Source organism: Aethalodelphis obliquidens, unplaced genomic scaffold (genome assembly GCF_003676395.1).
Source record: "Aethalodelphis obliquidens isolate GAN/ISIS:26980383/991018 unplaced genomic scaffold, ASM367639v1 scaffold6, whole genome shotgun sequence".
Classification (NCBI taxonomy): Eukaryota; Metazoa; Chordata; class Mammalia; order Artiodactyla; family Delphinidae; genus Aethalodelphis; species Aethalodelphis obliquidens.
This window is the reverse complement of record NW_020837950.1, coordinates 53,645,067-53,666,726: the sequence shown is the minus strand read 5'-3', so window position 1 is coordinate 53,666,726 and position 21,660 is coordinate 53,645,067. Positions and strand designations below refer to the sequence as shown.

The 21,660-nt window shown below is 43.7% G+C and overlaps 1 protein-coding gene across 3 annotated transcripts in view; it reads left to right on the top strand.

Annotated features, from left to right (window-relative positions):
• The first annotated feature begins 13,272 nt into the window (after window positions 1-13,272).
• Window positions 13,273-21,660, top strand: part of PRSS12 (serine protease 12) — a 67,327-nt gene continuing 58,939 nt past the window's right edge. The window contains exon 1 of one of the 3 annotated variants that reach the window (XM_027103597.1): window positions 13,273-14,228. In XM_027103597.1, coding sequence (XP_026959398.1) covers window positions 13,769-14,228 — 460 coding nt within the window. In that variant the 5' untranslated portion in view covers window positions 13,273-13,768. The remainder of the gene's footprint in view (window positions 14,229-21,660) is intronic. The other 2 variants (XM_027103596.1, XM_027103595.1) reach the window with 2 other exon arrangements.

Here is a 21,660-nt window from a genome sequence, read left to right as displayed (position 1 = left end):
GGTTTACAAATGTGTGCTCCAGAAGGAAAGGCAAAACCCTCACTGCTGCTGTTGGCAGCAGGTAAGGATCAGTGATCAACCCAAACTACAATGTTGTAGCTGCCACAGTTGGTATTTGAAATCCAGCGGGAAATGGAGATGATTGCCACTGATATCTTCATTAAACAACAACAAACTACATAGGTAAAATTTAATGGCCTAAGTGCTTTAGATTTTTAATAAAGTAAAAATGTTAAAACTCCTGTGTGAGAACCCCAAAAATTATCAGTGCATAATTTAGTCCTTAGAGGTAATATTTCATTTGTTTTATGTTTCAAAGGCTTAACAGCACTTTAATTTGGTCTGAATTCCTTTGTCTACCAATTTGAAAGGCAAAGAAAGTTCACTTCTTTCCCAAAGAAGCTGAGATTTTAATTAACTACACATTATTTACTGGACTTTGGGGCCCCAAATACAGACTGGATGAGATTTTTTTAAAGGTTAGCATGTTCTCAAGGATCTGTAGCAACTTTTCCTGACCAGTTCTACTTCAGCCTGGATTGTGAAACTGCATCTTGATTCAGCATGCTTTGGTAGGAAAAAACTCTTAGCCTTTCAATAATATAGGACAAACACTGAGCTTAGACAAAGGGGACAAAAATGAAACAGAAAACATACCATCTGTTGAGTGGCCATGAATTAGCCAACACAGCACTTTTCATATCCCTGCACAACAGCACTCTGGGGTGGCACTGTCACCCCCAGATGCAACTTGGAGAGAAACTAGCAAACGTCTGAGCTATTAAATGGCTGAGGAGAATTTGCTATAACATCCTTTGGTTGACAGTCTATGTGCTGTCCACCAGACAATACGGTATCCCCTATTTAGATGTAACAGTGACGATAAGAAGAATTTGTTTACTAATGTTAAGAAAAAATCCAGCTTATGAATGGTCACCTTAATTGTAACACACCGCTTTTCTGATGGAAAAGTTACCTATTAGAAATTTGCCCAGCAAAATGGTAAGAATCCGCCTGCCAATGAAGGGGACACGGGTTCAAGCCCTGGTCCAGGAAGATCCCACATGCCGTGGAGCAACTAAGCCTGTGCGCCACAACTACTAAGCCTGCGCTCTAGAGCCTGTGAGCCACAACTACTGAAGCCCGTGTGCCTAGAGCCCGTGCTCCACAACAAGAGAAGTCACCTCAGTAAGAGAAGTCACTGCAATGAGAAGCCTGTGCACCGCAACGAAGAGTAGCTCCCGCTCGCTGCAACTAGAGAAAAGCCCGCATGCAGCAACGAAGACCCAATGCAGCCAAAATAAAGAAAATTTAAAAATTAATTATTAATTTTAAAAAAAGAGAGAAGTAGATAAGAAACTGGATATAGAGTCAGTGAAAAATATTTATTTAGAAACTTGTAGTAAGTAATGAGGATCCGGAAATGAATAAGATCCTATAGCTCACTCAAGAGCTTTCTTAAGGAGAGCACAAATCCATCCAACCACTTGAGTAAAAGTCCTCATTATGAAAAAGTCAGTATATCTTTTTTTTTTTTTTTTTTTTGCGGTACGCGGGCCTCTCACTGTTGTGGCCTCTCCCCTTGCAGGGCACAGGCTCCAGACGCAGGCTCAGCGACCATGGCTCACGGGCGCAGCCGCTCCGCGGCATGTGGGATCTTCCCGGACTGGGGCACGAACCTGTGTCCCCTGCATCGGCAGGCAGACTCTCAACCACTGCACCACCAAGGAAGCCCAAGTCAGTATATCTTTAAGTGATCATTTGGATGCCACTAAATTGGTGTACATTAAAGATCCTTGTATTACCTTTTGTGCTCTTTCTTTCTAAATATTTATCAAACATTTTGAAAATGAAAGAATATAGAAAATTATAAAGTATAACATCATAGCTTCAAATTATAGTTACACATACTATTATGTATCACAATCAAAAATAAAAATCATGGCATTATCTATATTCTTAAAACTGATGTTATTGTTCAGGTTTTTCTGTTGATGTTCAGGGTTTTAAACATTTTAACATCTTCAAGAGATCTATGTCTTAACAGATTTCTTCCTTCTGCCTTTATTATTATATGCCCTGTTGAGCTAGTTAAGTTCCAAAGGTTAAAATTATTCAAAGTTATTGTTGAGTCTCTGAGATAATTTACCTAAAATATTTCTGAAGACAAGCATTCCACAAGACACATGCCATTACATTAACAGCCGTTCTGTCACAGAAGGAAACCTTACTAATTAACGTCTTATTTCAGGCTCCCAGATGGAACCCAGCATCTTCCATAAAGTTGCCTTTGCTTAGACTCAGCTGTGAGCTGCAACAGAACTGATACTGTGTGCCAAGTATTGCTTTTCTTGTTGACTGTCTGACCATATTTCATTTTTCTGATGACCATTTGATAGCAAGGAACATTTAGTCACATGTAGAGCCTTTGTACACTGGGTAGAGGTTTTCTAAGCCTTCTAAAAATAAAGACTAGTCTAGAGTAGCATTATATTTTTGTTTATTATTATTATTTAATTTATTTATTTTTGGCTGCGTTGGGTCTTCGCTGCTGCACACGGGCTTCCGCTAGTTGCAGAGAGCAGGGGCTACTCTTCGTTGCGGTGCACGTGCTTCTCACTGTGGTGCCTTCTCTTGTTGGGGAGCACAGGCTCTAGGCATGCGGGCTCACTAGTTGTGGCTTGCGGGCTCTAGAGCACAGGCTCAGTAGTTGTGGCGCACGGGCTTAGTTGCTCCGCGGCATGGGCTCCTCCTGGACCAGGGCTCAAACCCATGTCCCGGCACTGGCAGGAGGATTCTTAACCACTGCGCCACCAGGGAAGCCCACAGAGTAGCATCATATTTTTAATGCCCTGAGTTTGTTTTACTACACAACTCAGCTATAATTACTGCCAATGAGTCTCTATTTCAAAACTGTATCTTATCTTTCAGTCCCCAAATGAGGGCAAAATGTCCTTCACAATGTAACTGTTTCATGGAGGGGTGGGGGCAAAAGAAATTCTTTCTGATTTCAGCTCCACTAGAAAATTTTGTTTCCAGTTGTTATAACAGTGTTATACACAAATAAGCCTTTTGATGCTTTAGGGTTTTTTTTTTTTTTTTTTTTAATGAGGGTGTGTAGGGAAGCAACAGTAATGTATATAGCTTAATTGCTTAGACAAGAAACTGTTGCATTACAAAATGCCGGGAGTTGTTTTACAGATGGTGAATATAATTTAGCTGAAAAGGTTTGTAATCTTCTCATCAAATTAAACCATGGCTATTTTTGTTTTGTCTTATCTTTCTTTTTCTTTAGCAATATTCTAATATGGACAGCCTTACACGTGATACAATTGCAGGAGGCATCTTCTTTATCCAAATTCCTGCTCTCCTGGGACTCAGTTCAGGGGATGCCTGAAAGCCCATAATTCCTTTGACCATGCATTCTTTTGTCCCTGTTGAAAAGTTAATAACTCCAGACTGGCTGACACATTAAGTCTTATCAGGCAGCTGATACACTTGGGAGTCTTTTACTAGGAGTCTAGATACCTGATTCATTGATACAATCTTTTTTTTTTCTTGCAAACAGATAAAAAACAAGACTGAGTCTGCTTATAATGTAGCATGGGAGATGCAATTCTGGGGAAATTAAGACAACTTTGCTTACAGCTGACCCTATGTTTCATGTAAAGTGATTGTTTAATTGACAATGCACTCCCAAAATATTTAGCATTTGGAAAATTCATGTAGTCACACTACAAATAAGTATCTGTTTAAATTCCCTGTCAACAGATCAATTTTGCAGAATGTAACTATGGTAGCCAGCCTCAAAGACGGCCCCCAGCAATCTCCACTTCCTGGAACTCACACACATCCTGCACTGCACCAGGGTTAGTTTACTTTGTGAGCAATAGAATATGTCAGTTCTGAGATTAGGTTATAAGAGCCTTTGTGATTTCTGTTTTGGTCACTCTTGTTCTCTTGGATCACTGGCCCCAGGGGAAGCCAATACCATGCTGTGAGTGGCCTTATAGAGAATTCCATGTGGTGATGAACTGAGGCCTCCAACCAACAACCTATGAGTGAGCTTGGAAGCAGATCCTTTAGCCCACCCAGGTCTTCAGATGACTGCAGCCCCATCACCACTTGGACTGCAACTGCAACTTGGACAAGACTTTCCCTAAGTCTTCAGATGACTGCAGCCCCATCACCACTTGGACTGCAACTTTATAAGACACCTTGTGTCAGAACCACCCAGCTTAGCCACTCGCAGATTCCTGACTCCCAGAAACTCTGTGAGATAATAAATGCTTGTTGTTTTAAGCCACTAAGTTGTGGGACAAAAACTTATGTCGCTATAGATACTAACATAATTACCCATAATTACCCATTCATCATTAGTCTCCAGAATCCATAGGCTTGAAATACCTATGAAATATCATAATTTAGCATAAAACTCCTGCCAGATAAAAAAGTATAAACTAGGTGTAGTAAACCCAAATGCTCAAAAAGTCCAGGCAGGACTTCCCTGGTGGCACAGTGGTTAAGAATCCACGTGCCAATGCAGGGGACATGGGTTCAATCCCCGGTCTGGGAAGATCCCACATGTCGCGGAGCAACTAAGCCCGTGAGACACAACTACTGAGTCTGCACTCTGGAGCCTGCGAGCCACAACTACTGAAGCCCATGCACCTAGAGCCCGTGCTCCACAACAAGAGAAGCCACTGCAATGAGAAGCCCGCGCACCGCAACGAAGAGTAGTCCTTGCTCGCCACAACTAGAGAAAGCCCACGCGCAGCAACGAAAACCCAATGCAGCCAAAAATAAATAAATAAAATAAATTTATTAAAAAAAAAAAAAAAGTCCAGGCAAGTAGTGATCAATGGTGAACTGAGGACTGTTCCCTAAGTCTAAGGATGGAAACAGCAATAGACATTTGTTACCATGTCTTGGTAACAATAGACTTGTTACCAAGTCCATAGTTTGCATTACAGTTTGCTCTTGGTGTCGTACATTCTATGTGTTTGGACAGATGTATAAGGACATGTATCCATCATTATAGTATCATACAAATTAGGAATTAGGGTTGCAATGTTGCCAGATCTTTTGATTTTTCAAGGTATACATAGGTTGACCTCTTCCCAAGCTCCCAGATAATTAGTTTAAGCTAATCACAGTAAGTCTATCTTCCAGTCAGTGAATGTTTCAGGAACAGGCATGTGACCCAATAATGGTCTATAAGGTGTGAGGGGAAATCTCCTCAGAAGCTTCTGGGAAAGATTACTTCACTCCTGAAAAAGAGGCACAGAAAGAACAAGTCTCTTTTCTTCTTCTGGACATGGACTCTATCTAGATGTAATGTCCTGTTCTTTGCTGGCAGTCTGAAGATGAAGCCAACCCTAAGATGACCAAGTAGAGAGATACAGAGCCTGGCACCTCAAAGACATGGTTAGGCACTGAAGCAATCAACCTGGATTGGTTGGTATTTCCTATTGTATGAGATCATATAATCCTTTAAAATACCTGATTTTAAGCCAGTTTGATTTGAAGTGTCTTTTACTTGCAGCCAAAAGCTTTCTAACAGATACACAAGGGAGGCAGGTAGTCCTTAATTTTATGGATGAGCTACTGATTTTAAATAATGCATAAAGTTCAATTATTAAAATGATTCTCTACCAAACAAAATATTGATATATCTGGATGGCATGTCAATCTTGTTGGCTGCTAGTTTGTGACATCTCTTGGAGACACTACACTATCACATTATAAAAAAATTTTAAAAGCTTGTTTGCATTTTATTTGAGGATCTCACTTGTTCACTGTTTATTGGCTGACATTTTTAAAAAATTAACTTAAATTTTTTACAGCAGTTTTAGGTTTGCAGCAAAATTGAGGGGAAGGTACACCGATTTCCCAAATATCCTCTGCACCACTCATGCATAGCCTGCTCCATTATCAACATACCCCACCAGAGTGATTATATTTGCTACAGTTGATGAACCTACATTGACACATCATCATCACCGAAAGTCCATAGTTTGCATTACAGTTTGCTCTTGGTGTCGTACATTCTATGTGTTTGGACAGATGTATAAGGACATGTATCCATCATTATAGTATCATACAAAGTATTTTTACTGTCCTAAAAATTCTCTGAGTTCTGCCTGTTCCTTCCTGTCCCCACACCTCAACCACTGGCGACCACTGATCTTTTTACTGTCTCAATAGTTTTGCCTTTTCCAGAATGTCATACAGTTGAAATCATATAGTATACAGTCTTTTCATCTTTTCAGATAGGCTTCTTTCACTTAGTTGATATGTATTTAAGATCCCTCCATGTCTTTTCATGCTGAGTAACTCTTTTCAGTGCTGAATAATTCTTCACTGCCTATTGGCTGCCATTTAAGGGCCAATCACTGTGGAATGCATAATTCTTTCCATTGGGGATTTTTTAATGTAGACAAATCTGGAACAATGTGATTGTGATTGTAGAAATTCTGTGTGTACAGCATGCCAGGCTAACACATATTGCAAGAGCAGAATTTGGTTAGAGAAGATTTCATAGTTTGAACAGGGCTTTAAAGGATATGTGGGATTTTGTCAAACTGACAAGAGTTTAGGTAACTTTGTTGTATAAGAGCCAGAAATTATGTGGCTGTGGAAAAGTTAATGCAATCATAGTGTGGTATTTGAAGCAAGGGCGACATTTTTTTTTTCCACTGAAATCTGCAATGGGCAAATAATATCTGAGGTACTGTTTTTTGGGTTTTATTTTTTGAGGTACGCGGGCCTCTCACTGCTGCGGCCTCTCCCGTTGCGGAGCACGGGCTCCGGACGCGCAGGCTCACGGGCCCAGCCGCTGCGCGGCATGTGGGATCTTCCCGGACCGGGGCACGAACCCGTGTCCCCTGCATCGGCAGGCGGACTCTCAACCACTGCGCCACCAGGGAAGCCCTGAGGTACGGTTTTTAATTCTATGAGCTGCAGTTTACTGCCACACTTGTCCTGATAACTGTCTTCACATACTTAAATGATAGTCATTTGCTCATTGTCCAGCACTTAACATACTGCTTCTAATTCTTACAACTTCGTAAAATAGAATTATCTCCATATTACAGACAGGCAAACTATATTTTAAAAGAGGTTAGCAGTGACTGATGGATGACGGGAAGCCAGGATCCCTGAATCCCATCTCCACTCCCCCCTCCCCCCCAGGCCCCACCCCCCATCCTCAGGCAGTGAGTTTCCCGGAGGGCATTTATGCATAGTATGCAAGCCCAGGCAAATGTGGACTTTTACAATTAGCGAAGGCTTTGATCCCAAACCCCAAAGCAGTTTCCTAGCAGTAGGCCAATGACCACACAGCTAAACAGCTTCTCTCCCTCCCTTTCTGCCCCAACCTATGCCCAAATCGCAACTTTATGGTCCTTAAGATTCCAGTGATGAAGTAGAAAAAACACTAAGTAAAGGAGGGAAAATAGGGCATTGTTTGTCTATGCTTATACAGACTTATATTTATATCTCCCATGATAATACTAGTAAGGGAGTCTAGCAGTGTGAATCAATTGCTGTTCTTGGATCCGCACGCTCCCAATCAGGACGTCTCTTTCTTTTCTTTTTTTTTTTTAATGTTTATTTATTTGGTTGCACTTGGTCATGTTGCGGTTTACTGGCTCCTTAGTTGTGGCATGCAAACTCTTGGTTGTGGAACGCATGTGGTATCTAGTTCCCTGATCAGGGATCGAACCCAGGCCCCCTGTACTGGGAGTGTGGAGTCTTAATTGCTGCGCCACCAGGGAAGTCTCAGAACAGCTCTTTCTTGAAGGTGAAAAGAAGGGGCAGAGAAAGGAGTCTTTAGTGCCCCCTGAAGCTAATGAACAATTTAACAGGGATTTGAACCCAGATCTGCTGGACTCTAAATTGACACCAAATCAATAGGAGAGTAGAACCAGAATCATAGCTGGATAAAGTAGGTTTCCACCTGGAGGCAACTTCTGGCTTAGTAGATGGGGAGATTTTCCTAACAATTTGGATTTTCTAGAGGTAGAGTGTCCTGGCTTCCAAGTAGAAATTTCCTCCACCCATAGTTTTCAAGAAATACTTGGAAGTACACTTGTCAGGATGTTCTGAAAACGATTCCTACATTTGATAGAAAGTTGGAGCTCTAAGTCCTTTTCAACACGCAGATTCTTTGCTTCCCAGATCACAGGCAAGCAGTTCTAGCCAGGCTTTTCTTTCAATCTGTTTACTTTTTTCATCTGTGGCCACAGCCCTCCTGCAACTGAGGGATTTGAAAACCACTCATTATCCTTAGGCAGACTCCTCATGAAAAGTGTTTTAACTCAAAATAGCTAGTAGTTCATTGGCTTTCAGGGATCAAACCTGTTGAGAGGAGGAGAAAACCCATCAGCGAGAACTAGTACTCAAGTGAGCAGAGCTGGGGCAGCCGCATGTTTGTCATCCTTCTTAAATGGGGTGTGGCAAGAGGCAGAAGCATGATAGGGAGGGGATTTCCTGCTTCACTGAGGCAGGCTTTCACAGGGTGACTTAGTTTTCGGGGTTAAGAATTCAAAGGCAGGGCTTCCCTGGTGGCGCAGTGGTTGAGAATCTACCTGCCAATGCTGGCGACATGGGTTCAAGTCCTGGTCCGGAAAGATCCCACATGCCACGGAACAACTAAGCCCGTGTGCCACAACTACTGAGCCTGTGCTCTAGAGCCCGTGAGCCACAACGACTGAGTCTGTGTGCTGCAACTACTGAAGCCCGCGTACGTAGAGCCCATGCTCTGCAACAAGGGAAGCTACCTCATTGAGAAGCCTGTGCACCTCAACGAAGAGTAGCCCCTGCTCGCCACAATTAGAGAAAGCCCGTGCGCAGCAACGAAGACCCAACATAGCTAACAATAAATGAATTAATTAAAAAAAAAGAATTCAAAGGCAGTTACTGAGGCTAATCTACCATGTTGCAGTTGGCACTTTCTGAGTACTCTGTTCAACAATTCACATGTATTATCTCAACTACCCCTCCCAGAGAGCTATCCTGCAAAGAGGATTGCCGTCCCTTTTTCACAGATGTTGAGCCTTTGGCTTAGAGCACTAAGGGAACTCACCTAAGATCCCATAGTGAATAGGAGCTAGAGCCAGCGTGACCACCAGTTTGATTTCAAGGCCAAATTAACCTTTTTTCTTTTCTGTTTTTGGGAGCTATCTATATATTTACATCTATATTCTTCATATAGAGTATGTATAATTTGGGTAAGCCTGGAAATGAATCTGTAGAATTAATTTCCATATAGGGATTACACCAAGGTTAGAAGAGTTTTTAAAAGTAAATGAAGGGCTTCCCTGGGGGCGCAGTGGTTAGGAGTCCATCTGCCAATGTAGGGGAAAACAGGTTCAAACCCTGGTCTGGGAAGATCCCACATGCCATGGAGCAACTAAGCTCATGAGTCACAACTACTGAGCCTGTGTGCCACAACTACTGAAGCCTGTGTGCCTAAAGCCGGTGCTCCACAGCAAGAGAAGCCACTGCAATGAGAAGCCCACGCACTGCAACTAAGAGTAGCCCCTGCTCGCCGCAACTAGAGAAAAGCCCACAGACAGCAATGAAGACCCCATGCAGCCAAAAATAAATATTTTAAAAAAGGAAACAAAAAAGTTTTATAAAATTTTTTATTTATAAAACAAAAAAATTTGTAAAACAAAAAAGTTTTATAAAATTTCATTTTGAAAAATGAGAAAAATAGAGATAAAATGCCTCTTAGAAGCATTATGAATACGATGAGTCAAGCAGAACTTTTCTTTTGCTCTTGGACACTGTATGTAAGGTCAACAGCCCTTACACATGGTTATATATGGTTAAATATAGAACACCTGTTGCAATTGTGGGTCCTCAGACATCTTCATGGTGGAGGGCTGGCAAAGAAGAGTGGGGCTGATACAAGGCAGAGGTGTAAACTTTACCTCTGCTGCCAGAGACGTCCTGCCAACAGAGGCCCTCGGCCCAAATCACTGTACCATTCATTTAGCAATTCATTTCTTATTTTCTGGATCTTTCTTTTATTTTCTTGTACTTTTAACCAAATACTATATGTTCTTTTACTGTATTCCCCGCCACAAAGACCTGATAATGTCTTATCATTTTAAATTTCCCACAGTCCCTAGACAGGGACTTATATTATTGCTATTATTTAATATATTTTTTCTTTTATGTGATACAGCAATGCTCAGTGTTCTTTTAACAACTTTTTTTTGCACTTGGAATTGTCCCAAGTAAATACTGCTTCTTTGCCATATGTTTGAACGCTCTTTGCTTTCCCAAATACCGGCAGTACCCAAACTGTACATGGAACTTTTCCAAAAGTTATTTGATGTATTGGTTTTGGAACTCTGTAAAAATAAAATGTACAATATATTGGTTGTATTTCTAAATCGAACTACACTATTCAGCCCATCATGTATGTAAAGTAAAAGGATCCCCCCAAACCACCATAAAATCAAATGTTCTTACTGTAACGTAGTCACCACAGGAAAGTACAGATATGCACATGTATTCGTGCCCCACCTCCACCCCTCAAGGCTGCACCTCCTCCCTGCTGTGATATGGGTTGGGAGACTCTCCTCTTCACTCCCATTTTTAGGTTTTAGGCTGACAAGCTGGGGAGAGTTGGACTCTTGGGCCCCATATCACCGAGGTTGCTTGATGGAATTGGAGGTTGCAGAGGTGAAAAGAGAGATTGGGGGGCCTCGTGGGGCTTTCTAAGTGTTGTGATGGGAAATGCCTGCAAGATGTCACTTGTTTCTTTCTTTTCCCTCTCCTTGCTCCTTTGTTGTTGCTGAAGGGATTGGAAAGCAGAGAAAGAATTGGCAGTGGGGTTCTTGCAGTTGTAACACAATGGAGTTGAGTTGCCTCCCCTTCACCTTTGGCTTTGATGTGTGTGACAGAGGGTCAGCAGCCTCTGAGGAGGGAGTTGTGGCTAGGTGGCAACTAATAGAGGTCGAAGGAGGGGACTTCTCCCCATTCCCCCAACACACATGATGTGATGGAGGAGGGAGGGAGAAATGCATTTCAGGGATTGGATGGAGAATTGGAAATCCTAAACATCTGCATGTTGGTAGCAGCGAGGAGAAATGAAAGAAGAGATTAGCAGAGGAGGGGAGTAATATGTAAAGAGCAGGTCTGTTTAAGTCATACTCTGCCTGTAAAGTAGAGGATGAAACCCAAATTGAGGCCCCTGACTTCACAGTCCAATTACAGACGTGCCATTTTATATTCTCAGAAAGATATGCTCCAAAATTAAAGCGATTAAATCCAGATGTGGAATTTTCTGTGGGTAACTCCACTTTGTATGTGTCAGCTTTATAATCTGTTAAATGTTAAGTAGACCTTGGAAAATCTTCAGCTCCTCTTAGGTGTATAGGAAGCTGGAGGAGAGGCCAAACCAGGGTCCCTCCTCCTTGGAACTCAGTTCCAACCATCTTCTCTTCTACTTCTTTCGCATTATTTTCTTCTCTCCAAGGTACACAGGTGTATCAGAATTGGGTCTGCCTCCAGACCCCCAGGAAGTGTGAAAGCCACAGGTGTAGGAGCTGTGCAGGGAAGGGAGGGCAGCAGGGTCTAAGCAAGCCAGCCAGAATCCCAAGATGAGCCTTCCCTGGGCCGTGATGTGAGTGGCAGAAGGTGGAGAGCCAGTTTTGAAGGAAAAGGGTGACTCCTTTTAGAATTGTCACCTATTATATCAAGAATCTGTGATTGGTGAACTCTGTCGACCCTACTAAAATAAGTAAATCAACCTCCCCCAAAGAAGGATTTTACCTTCACTCTCTTCCCCAAGTACAGTTTTAACTATGCTTTTGGAGTCAGAAAACTATTAGTTTAAAAATATATATAATAATAATAATGGGGCTTCCCTGGTGGCGCAGTGGTTGAGAGTCTGCCTGCCGATGCAGGGGACACGGGTTCGTGCCCCAGTCCGGGAAGATCCCACATGCCGCGGAGCGGCTGGGCCCATGAGCCATGGCCGCTGAGCCTGCGCCTCCGAAGCCTGTGCTCCGCAACGGGAGAGGCCACAACAGTGAGAGGCCCGCGTACCACAAAAAAAAAAAAAAAAAAAAAAAAAGAAATAGTGGGTAAAAACATCTTGAATAAAGATTTGATAAATACATTCCTGGATTCCTAATATCATTCACTTGCCCACTTCTCTCTGAAGTTAAATCAAATGTTTCATTAATAGGAGTGAACAAACTTAAAAAAAAAACAACAGATGATTCCAAAAGGTTAAACTAAGATTATTATTTGAGCTGGGGGAAGGAAATTAATTCAGTTTCTAACTGAAATCTAGGTTTTAACAATAATCGTTTAAGTCATGCTCAAATTTTCTTCACAGTGCAGTATATACTATGGGACAGTAGTTCTACCGCGCACTGAAGCCAGAAAGTAAACTATTGCCTTCTTTACGGCCTTCCATTTTCTTGTTTAACTTAAGTGTCAGGAACAACTGATAGGGGAAATCCTAAAACATCCAGCTCCAGTGATTTTTTTTTTTTTCAGTGATTTTTAAAAAATTCTAAACCAACTTTTTTTTTTTTTTTTTTGGCGGCGGGAAGCAGTTGAAAGGGCTTTGCTAAGGTCGAGCTAACAGCTACAAAACTGCCGGCAGGCAGAGTCTACTTTGGAGAGGCGAAAGAGTAGGCTTAACTCAAGTCCCTTGCCGGGCAAAAACGAAGCAGGTGTTAGAGGGATGGCCTTTTTGGATAGGATGGAGACCCGAACGGATGAAGTCTTCTCTGGTTAGAAAGGAAATTTGGTATTAAGAGGGCCTCACGGAACCCCAATAATAACCAAACAACTGGTGTTTTTCAGGGCACCGGGTGGAAAGTGGGTGGCAGGAAGTAGAAAGGCTCAAGTTGCTTTCCCTGCGTCGGTTCAGGAATTTAATTTCAGCACATGTTTACTGGAGCCTAGTAAGTGTTGGCCACGGTGTGAAGCACTGGGATATAAAGCGGAACGGAACGTGGTCTTGTCCTTGAGGAGCTCACAGTTCAGGAAAATGGCTTCAGCATTCCAAGTAGGCTTTGATAACTTTCTCCCCGGGACTTATCAAGGGAGAGTTGCAGGTAAACCCATCCACACTTTTAACGATTTCAGAATAGAGGAAAAGAGGCGCGGCAAGGGGGTGGAGGAGACATGGCTGCAGGGGCTGGTGGCAGGCTTGGCAGCCGCCAGACGCGGGGCTCTGGTGGTGTCGCCTGCTGGCAAGGAGCGGGCAAGACCGTCCCCCTCGTTGGCACCCTCGGGCTTGGCTCGGGCACACTGAGGCCGCAGCGGTGCCAGCAGCTGGTCCGGCCCGGCCGGGCGGGCTGACAGCCGGGAGCCAGGCAGGAGCCGCGCGGAGGTCCGGCTCCGGGGCGAGACTGCGCGCCCCGTGCCGGCAGCCAGGGGGCAGAGTTCCCGGACCCGTGTCACTACAGGCTACCTGGGGCTCCGGCCCCGCCACTGTCCGCCGGGTCCGCGTCTTCTCTTGGCAGGTCCTCTCCACCAGCCAGGGCTCCGCGGAACACAGGATTTCCCCGCCCGCGATCGCTCCCGAGGCGCAGGAGCAGAGGCACGGCCGGGGATCCGCGGCGGGAGGCGAGGTGGGGAGGAGAAGGCGGACCGCGCGCGGGGGACGGGAGGGGGCTGGAGTAGGGGATTCCAGGGACGCGCAGCCCCGCCCTCGCCCCCTCCTCTCCTACCCTTCAGAACCCGCGGAGCAGGGGGAGTATGGAGCAAACGCCGCTGCTCTGGCACCATGACGCTCGCCCGCTTCGCGGTGGCTCTGATTTTCGGGGCGCTCCCCGGAGTGGTCAGCTTTGATCCGGTCCTCAGTTATCCTCTGGGTCCCCAGTACCCTTACTACCTTCCTACCCAGCAGCGTCCACAGAGGACGCCTCTGCCACGCGTCCCGCGCCCCCCGGCGGCGCTCCGGACCCCGCGCCTGCAGGCCCTCCACGCCCGGCACACGCCCGGGCCGCGCGCCGGGGACTGCCCCGCCGGCGAGCCCTGGGTCAACGTGACGGACTTCGGCGCCTCTTGTCTGCGCTGGGCAGAGGTGCCACCGTTCCTCGAGCGGTCGCCCCCGGCGGGCTGGGCTCAACTGCGAGGGCAGAGCCACAACTTTTGCCGGAGCCCCGACGGCACGGGCAGACCCTGGTGCTTCTATGGGAACGCCCACGGCAAGGTGGACTGGGGCTACTGCGACTGCAGACACGGTGAGTGGCCTCGGGGCAGCGGCGGCGACTTGGACTGGCGGGGAGCCACCCTAGCTAGGAGAGGGCATTAGGTGTTCCTTGAAGAGAGAGAGTGAGAGGGGGTGCGATTGAGGGTTTGCCTCTCAGTGTGATGGTGGGCTGCCCCTGAGTTACCATCCAAGTACCTTGGTACCTTGACTTTGAATTAGCAAGGCGGGCTTCGTGTGTGAAGGTTATTTGGGGTGATAGTTTCTCTGGAAGGTGCTGCGCTCTGGGTTCCTGGATAAGGTCTTGTCTCTGCCGTGTGTGTGTGTGTGTGTGTGTGTGTGTGTGTGTGTGTGGCCGCGCGCATATGTTGGGAGGATGTGTGTTTTCTGGATCATCTTGCCTTCAGAATGTTACCATATTTACGTAGAAGAGGCAAAGCAGAGGAGGCGATAGTTTCTAATTACTTGTTTTGGAAAGGGAAATATTAAATCTAATATGACAATCAATAACTTTCCCCCCCACACACCCGATTTGGGAAAACGTGGTAAAATTTCTGCCTTACTCCCACCATTGACATATATTTGAAAAAGTTTGGCAAAATTTCCCGGCCAAAATACAACTTGTCAAAATGATGTTCATGTTCTGGGGCACAGTGTGATAAATATCATCAGTGAGTGAAGAAAAAAGAAAGGGAAAAGAGATCGGAATAGTAACTATCTTAGGGAAGAAGCAACTTGATATAGTCAAGTGCGGTTTTCAAAAGTGCCAGTATTCAGCTGTATATATTGTTTGTGGAAAATCGGGATCAATTGGTAAAGAGATAAAGTTGGTAAGATATTTTGGTTTTGTGGTAATAAAAGCATCACATTAATAGATTTAATGTAAGTGAATAATCGGCCTTTAAACAGTGCTTTGTTTTGAGTTGGTGTTTTGTTTAACATTAGGGCTTTTTTTTTTCTCTAATAGTTGTGGGGAAAAAACCTTACATGTCCTTCAGAGTTTGGATTTTCTTTAAAACTTCTTTTTTTTTGGCAGCTCTCCATCCAAGCTGTGGGGCAGCTGTTTCACTAATTGTGATTCAGAGATATGTTGTACTTTGTACCTTTTGGAGGTAATTTGGAGGTTAACTTTCACAGGGCCATTCTTTCCCTTCAGAAATTTTTATTTATCTGTGCCTTCAATTGCATTAGTGCTTTGCGTTAAAGGAAAGTGATAGGAAGGTTAAGATCAATTATCCTTTATCCTAGAGAATGAAGTCATCGCTATACTTGTGTTTCACAGACAGAATGCCAATGTGGCTGTAAAAATTTTGAGGTGATATCAAGCAGAGAGCCCTAGCATTGTTTCACTATTTACTGTGAGGGATTATTTGTAGTAAAATCTCATGTTTAGCAAAAACTGACAGTTTTTTCATCTTTCTATTATTATATTTCATATTTCCTATTGTATATACATAGACATAAATAAGTGTATTTCAGAGTTAAAACACTAGATCTATTGTGCTTTCTGACACATGATTCTTTTCACTTTATATTCCAAATGAGGAGAGTAGCTTGTTCATTGATTCTCCCCACCCTCTTGTGTTGAAAAGAAATTTAAACCTAACAGCAACACACTCTTTGTGATTCCTTTGTGTTCATAGTCAATTCTCACTAGACAGAACTCTGAACACTGCGTAATAGTGTGTGTACTTCCTGGAGTAAAGTGGTTGAACACAAGAGAAACAAAAGAAAACACCCAAGATGGGAGATAAATTCTCTCCCTGCCTCACACCCCCACAAAAAAAAAGAAAAAGAAGAAGAAAAAAAAACCAGGACAGCAATCTGCTGGCTATGTAATAATTTAATTACTCTCACAGGCTTAGTCTTGCTAACCCATTCTGTCATTTACTCCTCACATTCTGATTGGATGTAACTCATACCTTCAAAATGACTGGCATATTCTGAACCTATGACTTTTTTCGTTCCACATTTCAGTTAAGAGTGTGAACAAAGCTGTCATGGAGTGGTGAAAAGAATATGGAATTGTGCTTTAGAAAACACTGGTGTCCGCTTTGGCTCTGCCAGTAGCTATGCAGTGTTGAGTAAGACTCAACCCCCAGAGCTTTAGTTTCCTTATCCGGAGGAAGGCAGCTTTGAAACAGATTTATTCAAAGGACTTTCCCAGCACTGAGTATGTACCAAAACACCCCGGCCTGATAATAACAGGTAGGATTTATTGAGCATTCACTCTTTGTTGGATGCTGAGCTAAGCATTTTATATATTAGTTTTCTCATTTAATTCTTTTTTTAAAAAAAAAACCTATTTATTTATTTATTTATTTGGCTGCGCCGAGTCTTGGTTGTGGCGCACGGGATCTTCGTTGTGGCATGCGGGATCTTTTTTTTTTTTTTTTTTGTTGCGGCATGTGGGCTTCTTAGTTGTAGCATGCACGTGGTTTCTAGTTCCCCGACCAGGGATCGAACCCGGGCCCCCTGCATTGGGAGCGCAGAGTCTTACCCACTGGACCACCAGGGAAGTCCTTCATTTAAATCTTATAGCAGCATTATAAGATAGTGCACATTTCACTCCACAGCTCATTCTATTCTTTAATTATATAAACATGTAGAAATATCTGTACTGTCTAATGATCCTATTCTTGTAGTTTAAAGACTAGTTTAAAAAGAAAGAGAAAGGAAATTATGTTTGGTCCAATGTACATGATTTCCAGTCTCTTCTGACTTGAGAATATCCAGGGTTTTCTTTTTCTTTTCTTTCTTTTTTTTAACCAAAAAAAAAGGAAAGAAAATTAATAGAAGGAAAGAAAATTAATTGTAACGAAATCCCTCCTTTAAAAAATAAACTGGGGCTTCCCTGGTGGCGCAGTGGTTGGGAGTCCGCCTGCCGATGCAGGGGACACGGGTTCGTGCCCCGGTCCTGGAGGGTCCTGCATGCCGCGGAGCGGCTGGGCCCGTGAGCCATGGCCGCTGGGCCTGCGCGTCCGGAGCCTGTGCTCCGCAACGGGAGAGGCTACAGCAGTGAGAGGCCCGCGTACCGCAAAAAAAAAACAAAAACAAAAACAAAAACCTGGAGGCTAGAGTCATGTACCTGTTTGCATCAAGAGTAATGAGGAAGTTGGTGCCCCTGAGGTGGAGAGTTGGTTGAAACCAAGTTGAAGGGGTGGCAGGGGGATATCAGGTGAGCCAGGGCAGGGCGTGGACACTCCAGTGGCTCAAATATCTGAGAACAAGAAAGATGATGCCTGGGCCCTGGTTGTGTGAAACTTGCAAATTAGTAATAAAGAATCGTTTGGGGGATTCACCCTGAATCAGCCCTGGGGGTTAGTTCTTACTATGGGCATTAGAATCACGTGGGGGCTTATTCAAATGCAGATACCTGGGCTCTAGCCTTCAGAGACCCTGATTAAGTCAGCTAAGGAATTCGGCTCAGGAATGTGCATTTCTAATGAGCAGTCAAGGTGATTTGGAGGCTGAAGACCCTTTGTCACAGTCAGGGAAAACCGTGGGAGGGCATCGGAACCCACCTAAGCTGTGTAGCCATGGGTGATCATGTCAGCGGAGTCTACCATTCTGTGACTTAATCCCACTAGATTTAGGATCAAGCATAAGGCAGGCCTACGGTAACTTTTTGTGTGGTTTTAGAAAATGGTTTTGTTTGACCAGTGTGGGATAATAACAACTTAGTTCACCAGAATATGATTATTGACTGAATGTGAGCCAGATTATTTTCACATTTCTATAGGAAGAATTAACAGGCAACTGATTCCCCCCAACAGTACCTTGCAATAATTTGGAGCTTCCTGACCGGAAAGAGGGATCCTTTTTCCAGTCTCCAGTTGGTGTGGCCGGTGGGGCAACTTGCTTGCACTGTGCTAGGAGCTCCTCTTTGTTACAAGCAGCCAAGTGGAACTCAACCATAGGTGACCGATGACTGATGGGTAAAATAGGTATAATAAACGATAATGCTCTAATGATTGAGATTTGGAAACAGGAGGGAAGGGGCAGGGCACAACCTTTAAAAGAATGACGTAGCCACAGGACATGACAAAAACTGGGTAGACCCACTAGGTCCAAGATGGCGGAAGATTTGACTTCCAGTGGACCTCGAGCCTCATTATATGCTCACTGTAATATATTAGCAGGCTAAATGACACACCCACCCATGCCTCGGCAGTTCTGAGGCTGATCCAAGATCAAAAAGTGGGCAGTGGCCCAATTCCTGGAAATCCCATCCTCCCACTCATTAGCCTATGAAATTACCCAGCCCATAAAAACTCACCACGCCATACGTCAGGGCTTCTCACCTTCTGAGATGGCCCACACTCTATCTGTGGAATGTGTTTCTCTCTAAATAAATCCACTTCTTATCTATTACTTTGTCTCTCACTGAATTCTTTCTGCACTAGATGTCAAGAACCTGAGCTGTGTGATATCAATTAAAAGACCATGGGTTCAAGTCCCAGTCTGGGTTTCGGCCGGGTTTGAGTCCCAGCACGTGGGTTCAAGTCCCAATCTGAGTTCAATGGTTTCAATTTTACCAGAAAGAGTGATTCATAGATCTGACTTTTTGTCATGTCATGCAGATTATTTCACCCAAATCTCCTGATTCAGATAGAGATAGCGGACTTGTGGGATGTTACAGGCTGTACTCTTTGAAGTCCATCTGGTGTTTGAAGTGAAGGTTAATTAAAAAAGTTGGTTGAAAGCAGTCCCTTTTTAAACTTTTTTAATGCTGCATCTTGATTCTATGTAGCAGGCGCTGAAAAACATTTATTAGCAATAACAGATTTGATACATTTCCTGGCTGGATTGAGCTCACTCTGCTTTTCAGGCTAAGGCAGATATAAAATACTTTGATTTGGGGCATTATCAGACTTTTTACCAGTGTGAATTTTTTTTTTTAAGAAGAAAATTAGATATCCACTTACTACTGCCTTTTATGAGTGATTATCCTGGACTCACAAATACTCTCTCTGCATATATATGCAGTCCTTGGGGGGTGTGTGTGTGTGTGTGTGTGAAGTTAACTTTTGCAAAAGTAATTTGGTTTATAACTGTGAAGGCAAACCTAAATATCAAACAATAAGGTATTACTCAGCGATCTCTTTATTCGATGGATACTCTGCAGCTCCTAAAGTGATAATCACAAAGATTGTCTATTAAAAATGGAAAAATGCTCACAATAATGTTAAGTGGAAAATATGGATACAAAATTTATATACATTATGACTAACTGAAAACAAGGATGGCTGTGAAAAGTTTGGAAGAGGAAATAGGTGATAATTACGAACTTGGGTATGAGTGTGGCTTGGATCAGTTAAAGTGGTTTTGGTGGCAAAGAATAGAAAACCCAATTCAAAATGACTGAAGAAATAAGATTTGTTGTTCATATTACAAGAAGTCAGGCTCCAACATGGTACAGCTCTATTTCTCTGCTACTCTTGATTCCTTTATTTTCAAAGTGTGGCTTTTATCCTTAGGCTAATGGTTATTCCAGATTTCATATCGAGATAGAACAACTTGAAGAAGAAAGATAGAGCCCCCTCTTCATGTATGTCCCATTGAAAAGGCAAGGAGACCTTCCCAGAATTCCCCCCCCCCCCCCCCCCCCCCCCCCCCCCCCCCCCCCGCAGACTTCCTCCTGTATTTCATTGGCCAGACCTTCCTGGCACTATCTGGGAAGGAAAATGCAATTACCATGCTTGCCTAGATTAGTCAGAATTGACCTCTGAACACATGGGGACAATACTGGCAGGGAGAAGCAGGTAGTTATTGAGGAGAACCAACAGTCTGCCACGAAGTGTGGTTGAGGTTTGTCCTTGTTGGCCTGCACCCCTCAGGCCTGCAAGCCCTGTACTTGCCCAGTGTCCTGACTGAAGAAAGAGCCCAGAGTCAGCGACAGAGACATCAGTGGTTTAATGGATGGGGAATCTCACATCTCTGAAGTAAGGTCCTGGAGCAACATCCCACCGTATGCAGCAGGGGGTGGGCAGGACATGGCAGCAGTCTTTGCTACAGGTGTGTGTGTGTGTACGTGTGTGTGTTGTGTATGTGTGTGTGTGTATAGGGGGCTGGGGGGTGGGAGGAGTAGGGGTGAGGGTGGGGGATGAGGGGGTAGAGAGGGAGGTTACCAGTTACAGAGGGAATTGACATCAGGTTGACTCATTGGTTACCAGGGAAACCAGCAGGGGAGCACGCCCCTCACCACCCCTTTGATAAGCTAAAACAGTCTCTAGCTGGAGCTGAGGCAAGTGTGTAGGCGTTTACTGTTAGGCTCTATGATTAAGAGGGAAGGTCAGTCACGTGAGTAGGGTGTAGGTGAAGCAGGGACTGGTTGAGCAGGGGATGTACAGAGAGCAGGAGAGCTGCCGTCTTGGGTGGCCTGACCATACAGTCCTTATACAGGTATCCCCCACTTTGTGAAAGTTTGCTTTATGTCACTTCACTTTTACAGAAGACCTACATTAGTACCTGTTTCTGCTAGAAAAGAAATCCAAAGAGAATTTTTGCTCTTATGAAAGAGCAAAAGGTGAAAGGTGAAAATTGAAAAGAGCGTTCAGTGTTTGTTTTGCAGTGAGCCATTATAGAGGCAGCGCACACCCAGAGCAGTGAGAGTGGCGCCCCTAAGCTCCTTCCCCAGGAACTACGCTCAGTATCTCAGCATCAGGCTGCTGTCAGGCTTTGAGCTGTGTCTGTGAGCATCTGTGCTTTTTCTCAATTTATTTTGTTCATCTCTTAGCAAGATATGTCCTAAGGTTAGTTGCTTCTTGGCTTTATGCCATTTTGACTTACAAAAGGTTTCATAGGAAAATTCTACTTTTGGATAGCGGGGGAAAACCTGCATTGGGGAAACTTAATGCAATTAGAAAATAGTTATAAGTAATGTAAAAAATTACACCGTGAAATGCTTCACGCATTTTTTTTGCCGTATGTAGATGAATAACATTTAGACATTGATTTAATTGGTAGAGCATATTTACTTGTTTTAAGATGCTATTTGCAGCTCTAGCAATTTATGTCTGAAATGAATAATTCCATTGTTAAGAATATGGACGTTGGTTCAGTTGTTAGGTAATTTAACATTACCTAATTAATTTAATTCTAATTTTTAAACTTTTTCCCCCTTGAATTAACCTGTAAAGAAGGAAGTCCTCTGAAGCCTGTCCCTTTAGTCTGCATAGCAGACGAGAGTTTAGTTGTGCACTATATGAACAATTGTTGTAGACTGCCTTCTACATGGTTGACACGCTGTTGCTAGAAAATCAGGAAATGTTGATTTTTGCCTCCTTTGCATCTAACTTTTCCAGAGCAGTCACCTCCTCTCCCCTCTTCTTCCTCTTCCTGAAAATTAGCACAACAATATTAATAAAAATTTTATTGTTTGCAAAACACTAAAGTAATGAGATTTGCCTGCCAGAAGCCATGTATGCACATTCAGCTTCATGCTTTTTATAAGGATCACCAGA